The sequence below is a fragment of the Bufo gargarizans genome, chromosome 3 (assembly GCF_014858855.1).
Source record: "Bufo gargarizans isolate SCDJY-AF-19 chromosome 3, ASM1485885v1, whole genome shotgun sequence".
NCBI classification, from domain to species: Eukaryota; Metazoa; Chordata; class Amphibia; order Anura; family Bufonidae; genus Bufo; species Bufo gargarizans.
Window position 1 is genome coordinate 347,079,393 of NC_058082.1, and position 17,432 is coordinate 347,096,824.

The 17,432-nt window shown below is 40.1% G+C and overlaps 1 protein-coding gene across 6 annotated transcripts in view; it reads left to right on the top strand.

The window, feature by feature from the left end:
- The window catches only part of MAP7D1 (MAP7 domain containing 1), a 77,925-nt gene extending 60,751 nt beyond the window's left edge, over window positions 1-17,174 (top strand). For 2 of the 6 annotated variants that reach the window (XM_044287696.1, XM_044287693.1), the window contains 12 exons: window positions 186-290; window positions 400-539; window positions 726-859; window positions 932-1,242; window positions 1,330-1,552; window positions 3,357-3,549; window positions 5,753-5,857; window positions 7,265-7,309; window positions 7,442-7,505; window positions 7,621-7,717; window positions 10,104-10,321; window positions 16,649-17,174. In XM_044287696.1, coding sequence (XP_044143631.1) covers window positions 186-290; window positions 400-539; window positions 726-859; window positions 932-1,242; window positions 1,330-1,552; window positions 3,357-3,549; window positions 5,753-5,857; window positions 7,265-7,309; window positions 7,442-7,505; window positions 7,621-7,717; window positions 10,104-10,321; window positions 16,649-16,659 — 1,646 coding nt within the window. In that variant the 3' untranslated portion in view covers window positions 16,660-17,174. Of the gene's footprint in view, window positions 1-185; window positions 309-399; window positions 540-725; window positions 860-931; window positions 1,243-1,329; window positions 1,553-3,356; window positions 3,550-5,752; window positions 5,858-7,264; window positions 7,310-7,441; window positions 7,506-7,620; window positions 7,718-10,103; window positions 10,322-16,648 lie in introns of all 6 variants that reach the window. The other 4 variants (XM_044287694.1, XM_044287691.1, XM_044287695.1 and 1 more) reach the window with 2 other exon arrangements.
- Window positions 17,175-17,432: the final 258 nt, after the last annotated feature.

The window sequence follows — 17,432 nt, forward strand, 5'->3', positions numbered from 1 at the left end:
CAAAAAAATGGATAATAATCCATATTTTTAATAAGAGTTTTACAATGGATGTGTTTTTATACAGATGATATTAAAAATACTGCATTTTTTTATTTTCATCAGTACCTGTCACAATTGCTTTTACCATGTATTCTCTGCTGCCGTTTCCATTTATGTGCAGCGTTGACCTTCTTATCTCTTGGCAGACAGGAGCTTGCAGCTGAGCCCATGGGAGAGCAGTATTGTTGACCGACTGATGACACCCACCTTGTCCTTCCTGGCACGGAGCCGCAGTGCAGCAACACTCCCTGGTAACAGCAGAGATTTGAGTAAGAGTTTGAGTGGTGTGTTTCTGGAGCCATACAGCGTTCCATCATCTTTTTTTGTATTCTTACTTGCATACTTTTATATCGTTACCAGGTTCCCTTGTATGTCCCCGTTCTGCCTCTGCAAGTCCTCTCACATCATGTAGTAGTCACAAGCATCGCTGCTCTGAGCGTCGTAGGACCACAGCCGGCAGCCCTGACATAACACCCAGAAAGAGGATTGATTCATCCCCAGTGAGTAGCCTCTTCATTCAAGTTAAAAATACCAAGACAGTCATATATTAAATATTTTATCAGCCCTTATGCCGATTAAGACGCTATAAAATCATTTGCCCTAAATTTGTTAAAAGCTCAAGAACTGAGGAATATTTATGTAGTCTCTAATATGCACTGTTGATTGAAAACCCTTGTAATCCATAGAAAAAGAAAGAAAAGAAGGAGAAAGATAGAGAAAATGAGCGTGAAAGAAGTGCACTAAGTAGGGAGCGTATAATGAAGAAACGCCAGTCACTTCCAGCCACCACAAGCCGTGCATCTCCCACACCAGACAGAAGGTGAGTTTAAAGTTGAAGAAGAATGAACACTCCTATCTACTTGGCTTGTGTGTAATGGCTTGTCCTTCTTAGCAGCTTGAAGTCTAAAAATCGCCCGTCCTCGCCATCTACACCTATCAGGCGTCCAGTTTCACCCTTTCCTAGCCCATCGGTACCACTAACCCCAAAACAGCCTTCTCCAAAGGGTGCTCTGTTGACACCCAAGTCAAAAGCCAAGGTAGAGAAAGAGAAGGAAGAAAAGACCCCCGGCAAGGTCAAAGAGAAGAAAGCAGAACATAAGATTGACAAAGAGAGACAACAATCCCCTGTGCCTCAACTAGAGGAAACAGCACAGGCACAGGGTGCACCAGAAAGTGCCTCTTCTAGCACAGCACCAAATATAGGTTTGTATGCTGCAACCAAAACACTACATGCATTTTAGATGTGTTTTTATGTAAATGTTTTATTGTAACTGTCCTTTTGTTTTCTAGACTCTACTGCTACAGTTTCAAATGTCTCTGCTCCTGCACAAGCCCCCATGCCTATTCCTGCTGCAGTGAATGCTCCTTCCCCTGCCCCCTCTCCAAGCAAGCCAATGGCTGGCACGACTGATAAAGAGGAAGCTGCCCGACTACTGACTGAGAAGAGGCGACAGGCCAGAGAGCAAAGAGAGCGAGAGGAACAGGAGAGGAGAGAGAGAGAAGAACAACAAAGGTGGACATAATTAGCTTTTCTGGGGTGGGGGGCAGCTACTGATTATATTGTCACATACTAGTACTTGTGGTTGTGCTGTTTGCGACATGCAGCGAAACAATTCTTGTGTTAGTAAAGCCTAAAATGGAAGTATTGTAAGAGATGTTTACATCCATACTTGTATACTGTGGATCTGTCTCCTCCACGGCAAGTGAGAACATGAAATTACATTACTACATATAGATATAGGCTTTTTCTTTATTTTTCAGTAAATAGCAATTTACTATATTATAAGAAGCTCCCCTTTAAGGCTGGAAAAAAATATGCTAGTGCTGCATATGCAAACTCACTGTATGAGAGGGTGTGATAAGAACCTGCAGAATGCAGACTCCTGCATCCTTGAATCTATTCATTTCATTTGCTAAAGTTTTAAATGTTGCTGGTCTTTCTGTCACTACCATTGATCATGTATATAACTGCTTATATGGCGCTGTTGGCCTCCTATTGGGCTTTCTAACCATGCGCAGTTCAGTTATTGAGGCTGATGCCAGCACAGGAATTCAGAGAGCATGGGCGCGCACATTAGATGATGTTACTGCTGCGGCAGGGTGACGTCAGCACGTCAAGAAGGGTACAAGGTGAGTTGAGGAGCGGGTCTCACAAAAAAATGGGTGCCGCTGGGCTCCACAAATGATAAGTACCGCCCCTTGGGCTTTTTTCCAAGCTCATTACCATATTTATAAAATAGTTTTTTGAAGGGCACAAATACATTTATATTGTATATACAGGTATGGTTAGGAAGCTCTATGGGAGACCTACAGCGCCATATAAGCACTTATATATGCTCAGTGGTGGTGGCAGAATCCCATTAAGGGAGTATTTTAACAGGGTGCATTTTTCTGTATTTCCCTGTGCATGTACAGCCAGCCCTTGCCACTTCACGTCTTTGCAGGTGACTCCAGCCAACTTATATTGAAAAATTTAGAAAATAGTTTGAATGTCATTTTAAATCAGTGGAACATATAATATTCCTCATGGTCATACAAAAGGCTCCGTTTAAATTGAATATAGATGCTTTTTTTTTAACCTTATTTCATAACAAAAGCATTATGTGGTTGCTATTTCTTTCAAAACACACAGTGATTTACTTGCTTCAGACTATCTAGTGTTAAAAGGCTTGTGTCACTTCAGTGAGTGGCATTTATTATGTAGACAAAGTTACTTACTAATGTATTGTGATTGTCCATATTGCCTCCTTTGCTGGCTGGATTCATTTTTCCATCACATTATACACTGCTCGTTTCCATGGTTACCACCACCCTGTAATCCAGCAGTGGTGCTCGTGCTTGCACACTATAGGAAAAAAATGTCTGCTTCTCTGGTGACCGGGACAATGGGAGCACACATAGGCTGGTGTTTAAAAAATAAAATAAAAAAATTATTATAGTATGCAAGCATGGCCATGCTGATAGGTTGCAGGGTGGTCGTAACCATGGAAACTTCCTCTACAATATAAATGCTATTTGCTGAAGGGTCAAAACCCCTTTAAGTGCGTAATTGCATTTGGAAAGTGTACTTTAGGTAATTTCGGTTCTGTAATTTCCTGGTACTTCATGGTCTTCCAATACCCACACAAGTTAAAATCTAGATCTGAGTGCCCAGTAGGCTACGCTACTAAACTACAGTGACCCATCCATTAACCTGAAAACTAAAGCCCATAAGTATGGAAGTTCTAAAATGACCACATATTTATTTGGTTCGTATAATTTTACTCTTACTGTAGCAGCATGGATGTTCATTAACTGCAAAATTCTGTCAACTGTAGACGAGAAAGAGAAGAGCGAGCGCTTCGAGAGGCTGAGGAAAGACTACAGAGAGAGGCAGAAGCCCGGCAACTGGAGGAGCAGAGAAGGCTAGCAGAGGAAAAGAGGCGTCAACAGGAAGAGGAAGAACAGAGGAAGGCTGCTGAAGAAAAGGCCAGGGCTGAGCAAGAGGAGCTGGAGAGACTGCAGAAACAAGTAAGATAACAGTAGAATCTACAAGATTGGATAAATCCAGGTTGTCAGGAAAAATATTCTTATGCCAAATAGTTAAATGTAGATAAGTCCTGCAGAGGAGTTGTAGACCCGGATGTCCTGTTCCCTGGTCATATGACAGATCCATAGCAGATCACACAGTGCAGATGAGGTACTAGTCCTTGCAAATATATTTACTGCTCATGTAGAATTGCAACAAGCATTGGCCTATGCTGCCCTCTAGTGTTTCCAGTGTGTGCAACCGTGTTCTATTTGTCATGGCATTATTTATCATCCACCGAGACAACTTGGTTGAAAAAAATGGGTGTCTGTTAATAAAGAGAAAATAATATCTGGTGATACTTAATCAGAATGATTGTATCTGTATATCATTGTACAGGGCACATTATGATCAGTGAATGTGCGGAGGTCAGTGTATTGGAATGAATATGTACAGAAAGTTTAGACTGAAGACAGTTTGGATTGTGTTTTAAATGCTATATTGAGCTTTTGAATACATCAAGGTTTATATGATGTAAGGCTTCAGCCACACTCCAGTATTTTTCTTATATGTGCTAGCCGTATTCATCCCATTAATTTCTATCGGGTCATGCACTTCATCAGTGTTTTTTGCAGATCCATTTTTCTGTCCTACATATTATAGAACAGGCCCTATTCTTGTCCGTATTGCAAATGTGAATAGCCTGTTCTTTTGATGGGAGGGAGAAGAATACAGAATGCACACAGACTGTGTCCGTATTTTGTAGGTTTGTTTTATTCAGGGGTGAACGAAATACGGATATGGCCGTGTGCATGAGGCCTTAGGTTTATATGCATACAGGTCAGAATGGAGCAGCAGAAAACTGCACCATTTCTAGATAATGGCATATAAATCCATGCAGTTTCTGATAGGGTTTGGTATAGGGATTGTATGGTGGCTTCTGTACTACTGTGGCCCATGGGAATATATTCTTGCGTTCAGTTGTGTCCATACTTTTATGTGATTTCTCTACAGAGAATCGGTCAGTTGGATTATGAATGATTATTTCAATTTGTAGTCTGAACATGCCCTTAAGGGTCCATTCACACGTCCGTTATAACACTCTGTTTCCGCTCCGATTTAAATCGGAATGTTTTTTCGGATCCATTAATTTCAATTGCCTCTGCAAAAATGCAGACACCAATCATAGTGCTCTCCGAATCACGGAATCCGTTCCGTTTTCCTATTTTCGAGTATGCGGATCCTGAAAAAAAAATTAAGCTTGTCCTACTTTCTGTCCGTTTTTCGGGTCAGTTGTCCATTCAAGTCAATGGATTCGCATAAATGCGGATGACATGTACAAAACCATCACAATGTCATCCGATTTTGCGGATCCGTTGACAGGAAAATGGATGAAAAAAAAAAAAACAATAACGGAAACACGGAACGGATTCGGAAGCACTTTAGTAAAAAAAAAAACGGAAGGTTGTACTGAAAAACGGATCCGCAAAAAAAAGGAAAGTTTATCTGGAAAGGGAAAAATACTGACGTGTGAATGGACCCTAAATGTGTAGTGCCAGAAAGGTTCATTTAATTTCTTATCCATGTAACAAAATGGAGCCCTAGTTTAGGAGCTCATGCAGACAACTGTATTTTGTATCCATGTCCAAAGTATATTTTTTGTGTATTGCACATGGACCCTTTCATTCATTCAAGGTCCACAAGAAAGTGATAGCACACGGGTGTCACCTGTGTGCTGTCCTCATCTGTGTGTCTGTTCCACAAATTATAGAACATGTCCTATTCTTGTCCGTAGACCAGAATATGCATTTCTACAGATGGTAGTGACAAAAATGCGGATTGCATATGGAAAGTGTCCTTGTTTTGCGGATCTGTGGTTTGGGGACTTCAATATGGACACGGTCATGTGCATGAGCCATAACCTGATGTTTTACAATCTGACTGATTTCACCATATTCATTTTATCGTGTTTTGTTGCATGTCAGTTACTGCATCTAAAAAGCCTACATGCGGTTTTGTGGCAAAATGCACCATATACAAGCATCCAGACTTGTGCACATGATTATCATGCTAACCAATGAAATCCTTGTCCTGAGTTCACAATCCTATGGAAACAATTGGGAAGCTTCGCCATGCTGGGAACGCTGTACAGTCTTAGGGATGTTTTTGGTGCGCATTTACCTTTTGAAACATTTACAATCGCAGAAAGAAGAAGCGGAAGCCAAAGCTCGTGAAGAAGCAGAGAAGCAGAGACTGGAGAGAGAACAGCACTTCCAGAGAGAAGAGCAGGAGCGTCTGGAGCGGAAGAAGGTACTGACCTATGCCGTTGGCTTTCTCAATTTTTCTATTATAGATTGTTTTGTTGGCAAGTTTGACAGTTTACAGCTTATCTTCAGAGAATGGATTTCTGTGTTTTCTCACTTCTGTGCTGTGACCAAACTACCATATAAGAAAAAAAAAATTGAACGTTTAGACGATTCTTTAATGTAGGGGGCTTCCTTCATTTGTAAAATAGCTGACCCCTGTTAAGACATTAAAGGGGTTTTCCAACTTTTTCTATAGTGATGGCCTACCCTCTGTGACTGCCGATCAACTGTTTGAGAAGGCTGAGGCTCTCCTGTGATCACTGCGGCCTGTTCATCGGTCATATGGCCTAGGTGCCGCTCAGTCCCATTCAAGTTAATGAGCTGCTCAACCAAGCATAGCTGCCATGCAGTGTATGGTACTATGCTTAGTAAGCTGTGGAGAGGCGATCTCCTCAAACAGATGATCGGTGGGGGTCCCAGATGTTGAACCCATGCTGATCAGGTACTAATGACCTATCCAGGTTGTTCCACTGCCGGAATAGTCTAATGCTAGTGTGAAAGAAGTCTAAATTGTAGACAATATTAGTAAATCTGCCCCAAGATGTAATATTGTGTTTTATTATATAGAATTGATTTTCTATCTGCGGAAAATATTCTGTTGACTTGCAGGAGCATACACAGATATCATCTGAACCCATACCAAAAGTTTTTAAGGGTCACCCAGTGAGGTTTTGGATGTACCATTTTTTTCATTTGTGTCGGAATCTTTAAATAAGTCACACTTTCACCCATTTTACCTGACTTTTATGTCTGAAAACATGCTGATTTATCGTCTGAACCCAATATTTCTTAATGTATGTACACTAGACAGCTGGCATAAATACATAGATAACTCTCACCATGCAGCTCTAAATCTGCTTTCTCCTCTCAAACAGCATATGATTAAACACAGGAATTTGTACACTTACCATTGAACACAGTGTAAACTCTGTATGCACTGTGCTCCCCCTAGTGGTGGATGCAGGAAAATGCATTTTTTTTATGTCATGAAGCAGAAGTAGTAGTTCAGCACTGCCCCACCTTCACCACAGGCTCCATTGTAGTGGCGTTGTCTACCCCCAGGGTGTTCAGGTTGTAATGTCGATTTACTTAGTTTCCAATTCTAATCAACTAGAGCTATGTCAAAGTTACTGTCAAATGTTACTGTAAATGATCCCATAGACTAAATCCTGTCTACATTCAGCACAAACCTTTTTCTTTTAAAGTTAAAATGTTTTTAACTGACATGTTTGATGTTCTGTGAATCCAAAGTATCACTCACACATAATTTGTAATATTGGGCTTTGTGTATGATGTTAAAACAGCTGTATTCTCTTTCTAACTGTTCACTTTCCATCTTTGCTTATTTTAGCGTCTTGAAGAGATAATGAAAAGGACACGGAAATCAGATGCTAAAGTAAGCCGGGTCTGGTAACTAACAGACCAATATATAAAAGATATACTGTATTGTTAGAGAAAGTAATAGTTCCACAAAACACAACTGGACTAGATGTAAAGGTTTCTAATGTGAGCTTTTGGCTTCTTACAGAAAAAAGAAGATAAACAAGTAGTGAATGGAAAGGAGACCAAACAAGAATCTGCTCCCTGCAAAGGTAGGAAAGGAGGCTGAACAAGAATCTGCTCCCAGTAAAGAATCTTTCCCATAAAGAGCCTGTTAAAACAAACGTTTTCTTCTACTTTAACTAACATTTCCTGTGGTGTTTGCAGATGAAGCAGAATCATCAGGAGTAATGAAGATTGAGCTTCCAGAAAAGAAAGTGGTTAGAATACAGGACAAAATGGCAGCACCTGACTTACCTCAGGGGTAAGTGCGAATACACTTGTCAGCTTGCTCCTGGCCAGAGTTACCATGGAGGTTCACTTGTTGCCATTGTTCTGTGTGCACAGGCACCAGCCTTTTCTGGGTTTGAATTTTGGCCCATTGTGTTCAATGGTGACGCATGTTGCGACTGTTTCGTACATCCTGGTGTTGGCTTCTTGTGGATGGGAATTTGGGCCATTGTGCTTTGTATCTCACCTTATTTCTGTACTGCTTGTGTCCGCCTTCCCTGGCTCTGTATGTGTGCACCTGTTTGTCTAAGGAGTTCATTATACTTACTATTTATTTTCTGACTTGAGTGTCCAGCACCTGGCTTTGCAAAAAGTTCTATTTGCATCTGTTTAGATTATGTCTGAATTTTGACCTAAGCGTCTGTTCCGTGGATTTGTATGTATTCTCTGTGCCTGACCTTGTCTTGTTCAGTACTTGTTCTCTGTCTGAATTCTGACCTTTTGCCATCTCCTAGTGTCTGTTCCATGGATTCGTCTGGCTGTGTCTTTTGCAGTACTTGTTTTGTGTCTGGATTCTGACCTAAGTTCCTTTTGCAATTCCCTATTGTATTGTTTCATGGATTTGTATGTATTCCATTTGCTTGACCTTATCTTATCCAGTCTGTTTGCCTTGGTGTCACATGTACCCTATTCCCCATTAGTTCTGTCTGTATGCTTTGCCTGTGCCTCCGGTGTGTCCGCTTCCAACTACACCAGGGCTATCAAGAGATAGCAGCCTGGTGGCTTACTTGCAGTGAAGACCAGATCCCTGAATAGCAGTTAAAGGGTGAAAACCAGGGGACCACAAGGATAATTCCCTCAGGACTAGCCTAATATCAAACAGCCAGTAGCTAAACCCTAATCGTGTAACCTTTAAGTTGGATTAACACGGGCCAACTGAGCGACCGATTGTCGGGAAGGAAGCGTTACTTCCCGTCAGTTGGCAACTCGTTACATGCAGCGATCTCTTTGACTGTATGAGGACGGGGGATCACTATAGCGAACCCATGATCTGTGGTGCCTGCACAAGCTACAGGATCACCCGATGAATGAGCATTTAGACGGTCAGATAATCGGGAACAAGCATTCACAGGAATGGTCGTTACTCATAATCTGGACGATTATTGGTGTGTCTGCACCTTTAGGCTATAAGACTAAACTCTAATTTTAGTCCAGACATGGCAGAGATTTTTTCAGCTGTAGCAAACCTGTGGCAGATCCATAGCAAAATCCAATTATGTTTAATGCAGGTTTTGCTGTGGATTTCACCCTGATGCATTACAAGAATGCTCTGAATTCACCTCAAATCTGTGTCCTTTTTGTAATGTCTGAGCATGACCCTTGTTTCAGGCCTTATTTCTTGAGGTAGAGTGTACACAGGGCACTTGGTTGAGGATGAGTAATTGGGCTATACTGCAAGTTTAATTACAGTGGTGGTGGAACAATGGCACGTACATTCTCACTTTTCCTCCCGGTCACTTCTGAGATGTTATTTCAGCTTTTTTCAGGGCTTAAGGTTCACATTTTGCTTTGCAGTTCAAAACAAGAAAAAAATGAGAAAAAAAATGATACATAGGTATATGCAGTTGCAATTTTAAAGTGGTTGTCCGAGATTTTGATATAGAGATGGCCTATCTTTGGTGTAGGCTATTAACACCTCATTGCTGCGGGTCCAACTTCCTGCACCCCCCCCCCCCCCCCCCCCCCCTCGACTGGCTGTTTGAACAGGCACTGCAGTCTCTTCCTAGGTCAGTGATGTCATGTTTATTGGTCACATGCTCAGTCCTTTTCAAGTGAATGGGCCTGAGCTGCAATACTAAGCACAGCTGCTATACAATTTACAGCACTGTGCTCATCAACCTCAAAATCTTTAGTGGGGGGTGGGGGATGGGATTCTACTTTAGTTTTGCATTTTAGTTGTCAGTGGAAAAGATCTCAATTTAAAAATAAAATTTGATATATATATATATATATATATATATATATATATATATATTTATATGGCAATTATCTCCTAACTAAACTATATTTGACACTGCTTGTGGTTAGCTTGCTTGTAACCGCTATTTACCACACAAAGGTACTTCTGTTTCAGGAAGCAGGTTCTATTGTAAGATTGTGCTATACTAATATCTAATGAAAGGCATGAAAATAGTTGTATCAATAGTAATAAATTGTTGCAGTGATATATGTACAGTATTGGGTCACCCATCATATGTCATCTATTGTGCGCCCAACAAATATACAACGTAACGTATACACCCCAGTGTACGGTATTGCATGAAATCTTCTCTTAACATATGCTTATATAGTTTTAGCTGTTTTTGTATATTACAGTCATACCATGCAAACTAATATATTCATTATTTGATTTTCTTTAGGGTACCTGGACACATAGTGAATGGGGTGCCACCCTCCAAGCAGGAAAATGGTTTCTCCTCTAAAGAATCATCCCCTGCCTTTGAGGAGGTGATAACACTCTCTGAAATTAGCAGTTCCAATGGAGATAAAGTTAGTCCTCCAGCAGAGCCCATTATTGCTTTTGCAGGCAAAGATGGTTTTATAAAGAAGTCAACTGTCCAGCCCCCTCAAATAACAGGTAAGGGTATAGCCATCACTGTTTTATGTACAGCATAGCCCAGGCAGTGTAACACATACAGGGCTCCAGATGGTGACCAAAATGGTTGCAAATGCGACCTAGAATTGCTAAATGGCGACAACACTCTGTAGTCTTGTCGCCATTTGCGCCTAGACCCGCCGCTGTTCTGCCGCTTTCACAAACTGAAAGTCCTGGCTGCCATAGTCGGCTCCCTGCTGCTGTGTGCACAAAGCACAGGGCAGCAGGGAGAGTGTGAGGGCCTATTCACCCTGAATAGGACAAGGGATGAAAGATCCCAGGTTCTAGCCCCTAAGGGGGAAAATAGTTATTAAATAAAAAGTTAATATTTTGGAGTTGTTTTTTTTTTTAAGTTTAAATCACCCCCTTGTCCAATTTTACATATTAAATATATAAACAATAAAAAAATTACATATCGCCACGTCCGAAAAAGTGCGAACTATTAAGGGCTCTTTCACGCTTGCGGCAGGACGGATCCGGCAGGCTGGTCTCCCTGTCGGATCCGTCCTTCCGCTGTTTCGTCGGACCGCCGCTCCGTCCCCCCGTCCCCATTGACTATAATGGGGACGGGGGCTGAGCTCCGGCGCAGCACGGCGGTGCACGGCGAAAGCCGCAGGGTTAAAAAGGCGGACATGCAGGACTTTTTAGTCCGGTGGCTTTCGCCGTGCAGCGCCGGAGCTCAGCCGCCATCCCCATTATAGTCGATGGGGACGGAGTGGCGGCTCGGCGAAACAGCGGAAGGACGGATCCGACAGGGAGACCAGCCTGCCGGATCCGTCCTGCCGCAAGTGTGAAAGAGCCCTAAAATATTTTAAAAATATCTCCTATGCGGTGAACACCGTAACAGAAAAAAAAAATAAAAAAATTGCAATTTACCAATTTTTTGTCACCTTGTGCTGACAAAAATTAGGTTAGGACTGTGTATTATGGTCCAGACGTTACATAAAGTCTGGTATGCACGCGGCTTTTTTGGTGTTTTATTTTTTTCACGTGGTATCGAGTATCACAATACTTTATGGTATCAAAATTGAGTCAAAATTTTGTTATCGTGACAACCCTAGGTAAGACATGTGTGTTTTTTTTTTTGTTTTTTTTTATTATACCGTAATTATATGTATTTTAAATTTGGCGACTAAAAATGTAAATTTGGCGACTAAATTTTTCAGGTTAGGAGCCAATGGCTCCTTGATATTTTTTTTTAGTCTGGAGCCCTGCACATAGCAGTCGCTCCTTACAGCTAAAGGTGGATGGCGGTTTTTAACACGTTGAGGACCCAGGACTAGAATGCTCGTTCTAAAAGGCCGGTACTTAGTGCCCCAGGACAAGCATCTCCCCCCCCCCCCCCCTCCTCTCATCATCCATCGGGTCCCCGTGCTGCTGTGGCGGGGACTCGATGGTTGCCATAGCAGTTCCAAGGCTTGGGGCCCAGCCTGTACGGAGGCCTAATACAGATGTATTGTGCTGCATTGAAACAGGGATCAGACCCTGTAATGTTGAAGTCCCAGAGTGGGACAAATAATAAATTGAAAAGTTTTAAGAAGATTTTAAAGTTTCAAGTTAAAAAACAAAACAAAAAAAAGTCCTTTTCCCAAAATAAAGTAAAATCTATTTGTAAAAAATAAGGCAAAAAAAGTAGGCATATTCGGTATCGCTGCGTCCGTATCGACCAGCTCTATAAAAATATCACCTGACCTAACCCCTCAGATAAATGCCGTCAGAAAAATAAAATAAAAACTGTGCTAAAAAAGCCATTATTTTTTTGTCTCTTTACATCACTAAAAATGATCAAAAAGGCGTATTCCCCCAAAAATAGTAATGATCTAACCGTCACTTCATCCTGCAAAAACTGAGCCCCTACCTAAGACAATTGCTTAAAAAAATAAATAAATATGGCTCTCAGACTATGGAGACACTAAAACATGATTATAATTTTTTTTTTTTTTTTTTTTTTTTTTTTTTTATAAAAAAAAAAAAGGGGGTCAAAAGCCATTTTTTGTCACCTTACATCACAAAAAGTGTAATAGGAAGCGATCAAAAAGTCATATCGACCCCAATCAAACTGTCATCTCATCCAGCAAAAAATGATACCCTACCTAAGACAATCGCCAAAAAATAAATAAATATGGAGACAGTAAAAAATGATTTTTTTTTGTTTGTTTCAAAAATATTATTGTTTGAAACTTAAATAATTAAAAAAGTATGCATATTAGGTATTGCCACGTCTATAAGAACCTGCTGTTTAAAAATATCACATGACCTAACCCCTCAGGTGGACAGTAAAAAAATCTTTTTAAAAAGTGTCAAAAAAGCAATTTTTTGTCACCTTACATCACAAAACGTGTAATACCAAGCAATCAAAAAGTTATATGTACTCTAAAATAGTACCAATCAAACAATAATCTCATACTGAAAAAAATTAGCCCTTAGATAAGACAGTCGGCCAAAATTTATAAAAAAAAATGGCTTTTAGAATATGGAGACACTAAAAAAAAAAATATTTTTTTTTTTCAAAAATGGTTTATTATATAAAACTGAAACCAACAACCAAAAAAAGGAGTTATATTTGGTATTGTCGCATCCGTAACAACCTGTTCTATTAAAATACCACATGATCTAACCTTCTAACATGTTAGATGAACACTGTAAATAACAAAAAATAAAAACGGTGCCAAAACAGCTATTTTTTGTTACCTTGCCTCACAAAAAGTGTAATATAGTGCAACCAAAAATCATATGTACCATAAAATAGTACCAACAAAACTGCCACCTTATCCCGTAGTTTCCAAAATGGGGTCATATTTGGGGAGTTTCTACTGTAGGGGTGCATCAGGGGGTCTTCAAATGTGACACAGCAGCTTAAAACTATTCCAGTGAAATCTGCCTTCCAAAAACCATATGGCGTTCATTTCCTTCTGCGCCCTGCCGTGTGTCCGTACAGCAGTTTACGACCACATATGGGGTGTTTCTGTAAACTACAGAATCAGGGTAATAAATATTGAGTTGTGTTTGGCTGTTAACCCTTGCTTTGTTACTGGAAAAATTTATTAAAATGGAAAATCTGCCAAAAAGTAAAATTCTGAAATTTCATCTCCATTTTCCATTAATTCTCATGGACCACCTAAAGGGTTAACAAAGTTTGTAAAATCAGTTTTTAATACCTTGGGGGTGTAGTTTCTAAAATGGGATCACTTTTTGGAGTTTCTACTGTAGGGGTGCATCAGGGGGTCTTCAAAAGTGACATGGCAGCTTAAAATTATCCCAGTGAAATCTGCCTTCCAAAAACTTTCCTTCTGCACAATGCTGTGTCCCAGTACAGCAGCTTATGACCACATATGGGGTGTTTCTGTAGACTACAGAATCAGGGTAATACATGTTGAGTTTTGTTTGGCTGTTAACCCTGATTTTTTTTTTATTTATATTCAGTTTTGAATACCTTGGGGGTGTAGTTTCTAAAATTTGGGTCATTTTTGGGTGGTTTCTATTATGGAAGCCTCGCAAAGTGACTTCAGACCTGAACTGGTCATTAAAAAGTGGGTTTTGGAAATTTTCTGAAAAGTTTCAAGATTTGCTTCTAATCTAAGCCTTGTAAAGTCCCCAAAAATAAAATGGCATTCACAAAATGATCCAAACATGAAGTAGACATATGGGGAACGTAAAGTAATAACTATTTTTGGAGTTATTACTATCTATTATAAAAGTAGAGAAATTGAAATTTGGAAATTTGCTACTTTTTCCAAATTTTTTGTAAATTTGGTATTTTTCTAGAAATGAAATTTTTTGTCTCAATTTTACCAGTGTCATGAAGTACAATATGTGACAAGAAAACTGTCTCAGAATGGCCTGGATAAGCGTTTTAAAGTTATTACCACATAAAGTGACACATGTCAGATTTGCAAAAAATGGCCGGGTCCTTAAGGGGTTAAAGGGAATCTGTCAGCAACAAAACATTCCCCAAACGACAGTAAGCCATGTATAGAGTAAGTGATGCCATGCAGAGTCCAATTATGTAATTTTTATTTTCATATTCGCTTGCATTGTGAGGACTCTTTGCATCCTCTCCATTATGTGCATGAGCACGGGAGTCCGCTTAGTGCATTTTACTGCTGGTTTGTGGGAGCACAGCATCGGAATGTACAAACCGGATTCCCAAAAAGTTGGGACACTAAACAAATTGTGAATAAAAACTGAATGCAATGATGTGGAGATGGCAAATGTCAATATTTTATTTGTAATAGAACGTAGATGACAGATCAAACGTTTAATCCGAGTAAATGTATCATTTTAAAGGAAAAATACGTTGATTCAAATTTTCACGGTGTCAACAAATCCCCCAAAAAGTTGGGACAAGTAGCAATAAGAGGCTGTAAAAAGTAAATTTGAGCATAACGAAGAGCTGGAAGACCAATTAACACTAATTAGGTCAATTGGCAACATGATTGGGTTTAAAAAGAGCTTCTCAGAGTGGCAGTGTCTCTCAGAGGCCAAGATGGGTAGAGGATCACCAATTCCCACAATGTTGCGCAGAAAGATAGTGGAGCAATATCAGAAAGGTGTTACCCAGCGGAAAATTGCAAAGACTTTGCATCTATCATCATCAACTGTGCATAACATCCTCCGAAGATTCAGAGAATCTGGAACAATCTCTGTGCGTAAGGCTCAAGGCCGTAAAACCATACTGGATGATCTCCGGGCCCTTAAACGACACTGCACCACAAACAGGAATGCTACTGTAAAGGAAATCACAGAATGGGCTCAGGAATACTTCCAGAAACCATTGTCAGTGAACACAATCCACCGTGCCATCCGCCGTTGCCAGCTGAAACTCTACAGTGCAAAGAAGAAGCCATTTCTAAGCAAGATCCACAAGCTCAGGCGTTTACACTGGGCCAGGGATCATTTAAAATTGAGTGTGGCAAAATGGAAGACTGTTCTGTGGTCAGACGAGTCACGATTCGAAATCTGGGACGCCATGTCATCCAGACCAAAGAGGACAAGGACAACCCAAGTTGTTATCAACGCTCAGTTCAGAAGCCTGCATCTCTGATGGTATGGGGTTGCATGAGTGCGTGTGGCATGGGCAGCTTGCATGTCTGGAAAGGCACCATCAATGCAGAAAAATATATTCAGGTTCTAGAACAACATATGCTCCCATCCAGACGTCATCTCTTTCAGGGAAGACCCTGCATTTCAACAAGATAATGCCAGACCACATTCTGCATCAATCACAACATCATGGCTGCGTAGGAGAAGGATCCGGGTACTGAAATGGCCAGTCTGCAGTCCAGATCTTTCACCTGTAGAGAACATTTGGCGCATCATAAAGAGGAAAGTGCAACAAAGAAGGCCCAAGACAATTGAACAGTTAGAGGCCTGTATTAGACAAGAATGGGAGAGCATTCCTATTTCTAAACTTGAGAAACTGGTCTCCTCAGTCCCCAGACGTCTGTTGAGTGTTGTAAGAAGAAGGGGAGATGCCACACAGTGGTGAAAATGGCCTTGTCCCAACTTTTTGGGGATTTGTTGACACCGTGAAATTCTGATTCAACATATTTTTCCCTTAAAATGGTACATTTTCTCAGTTTAAACTTTTGTTCCGTGATTTATGTTCTATTCTGAATAAAATATTGACATTTGCCATCTCCATATCATTGCATTCAGTTTTTATTCACGATTTGTATAGTGTCCCAACTTATTTGGAATCCGGTTTGTAAGTAAATACGAAGATAAAAATTATATAACCGGACTCTGTGTCACTTACAATATACACTGCTTACTTTAGTTTAGGGTGTGTTATGGAGCTGACAGATTCCCTATAATAGACAAAGCAAGCCCATTTATGAATCTTAATATAATGCATGTTCTATCCTCAAATTCCTTTTGTTGTGTAGTGTGCTCCTTAGGTGCCCTCACACCATGTTTGACTTTAGAGTTGAGGCATACATTTTCTTTCTTCTTTTTCTCAAAGTGCATGCCTAACTTGTATTCAGCTGCATGGTGTGATATTTCATTATCACATTTGGATTGATACATTCATGCATACTGTAGCGCTTTTTTTTTTTTTTTTTTTTTTTGCATTGTTGAATAGTATTATAGCGGTATATCTGTACATTTGGCCCATCTAGAGACCTTCTTGATTGGCGCTAATTGGATTTGCAGTTGTGTCCTATAGAAACCGTGGTACTTTCTTTATTGCCATGTAAACATATCCTTTGACGTGCTGTCTTTCTTTGTAGGACTACTACTTTTGCGTGCCATGTGGTGGTTTATATCATATTAATTCTCTCTGTGTGCTCTCTTTTTCCATTGCAGAAGTCCTGTAATATTCTACAGCGTCATGTCTGGGTTTCTGGAAATTGGGAAACTAGCAGAAACTTTGGGATGGATGTTATTACGTTTTAATCTTTCTGCTGTTTGCTTGAAAGCAAAATGGTTTCCACAGTTGATGGCTCTGTGAATCCAACGAGCTGAAAGGAAAATGTTAACCACATTCATGGTGGTTACAACTAGGAGAGATTACCAGTGCCACAATCTATCTACCATTGACAAATACTGGACACGTCTTAGTGGTATTATAATTTTTTTTTGTTTTTGTTTTTTCTTTTTAACATGCACCTTATATTAAAACAACACTGACAAGGTTTAGCTCACAATACAAGAAGAAGAAACGGGGAGAGAAAAAAAAGCATTAAGCATTACAGTGGAATATCCCAGCCATGGTTGGAAATGCGTGGATGAGCTTGCTGGTGTTCCTAATTATGTAGCTATTTAATAAGAGACTGCTGGGTACAATGATGTATGTGAATTCTGTAAATAAAACCTCACAGTATTACATCCACAGTTGTGAATTATTTCTTATAGCTGATCTCCAGTAAAGAGGTACATTAGGGTATTTACATTGCTTATTACATGCCTAATATGTGACTGATTATGCCTTTACCTCTGGGACCCCTATATTTGTGGGTAGAAATTGGCAAGTGAAACTTCTAGAAAGAGACTAAAGGATTATTATATAAGAATATGTTTTTTTTGTACATCCGATCCTTTGTGTGTGTGATTGATTGTTCCTCCCTTAAAGTGTAACTGCCATTTTACA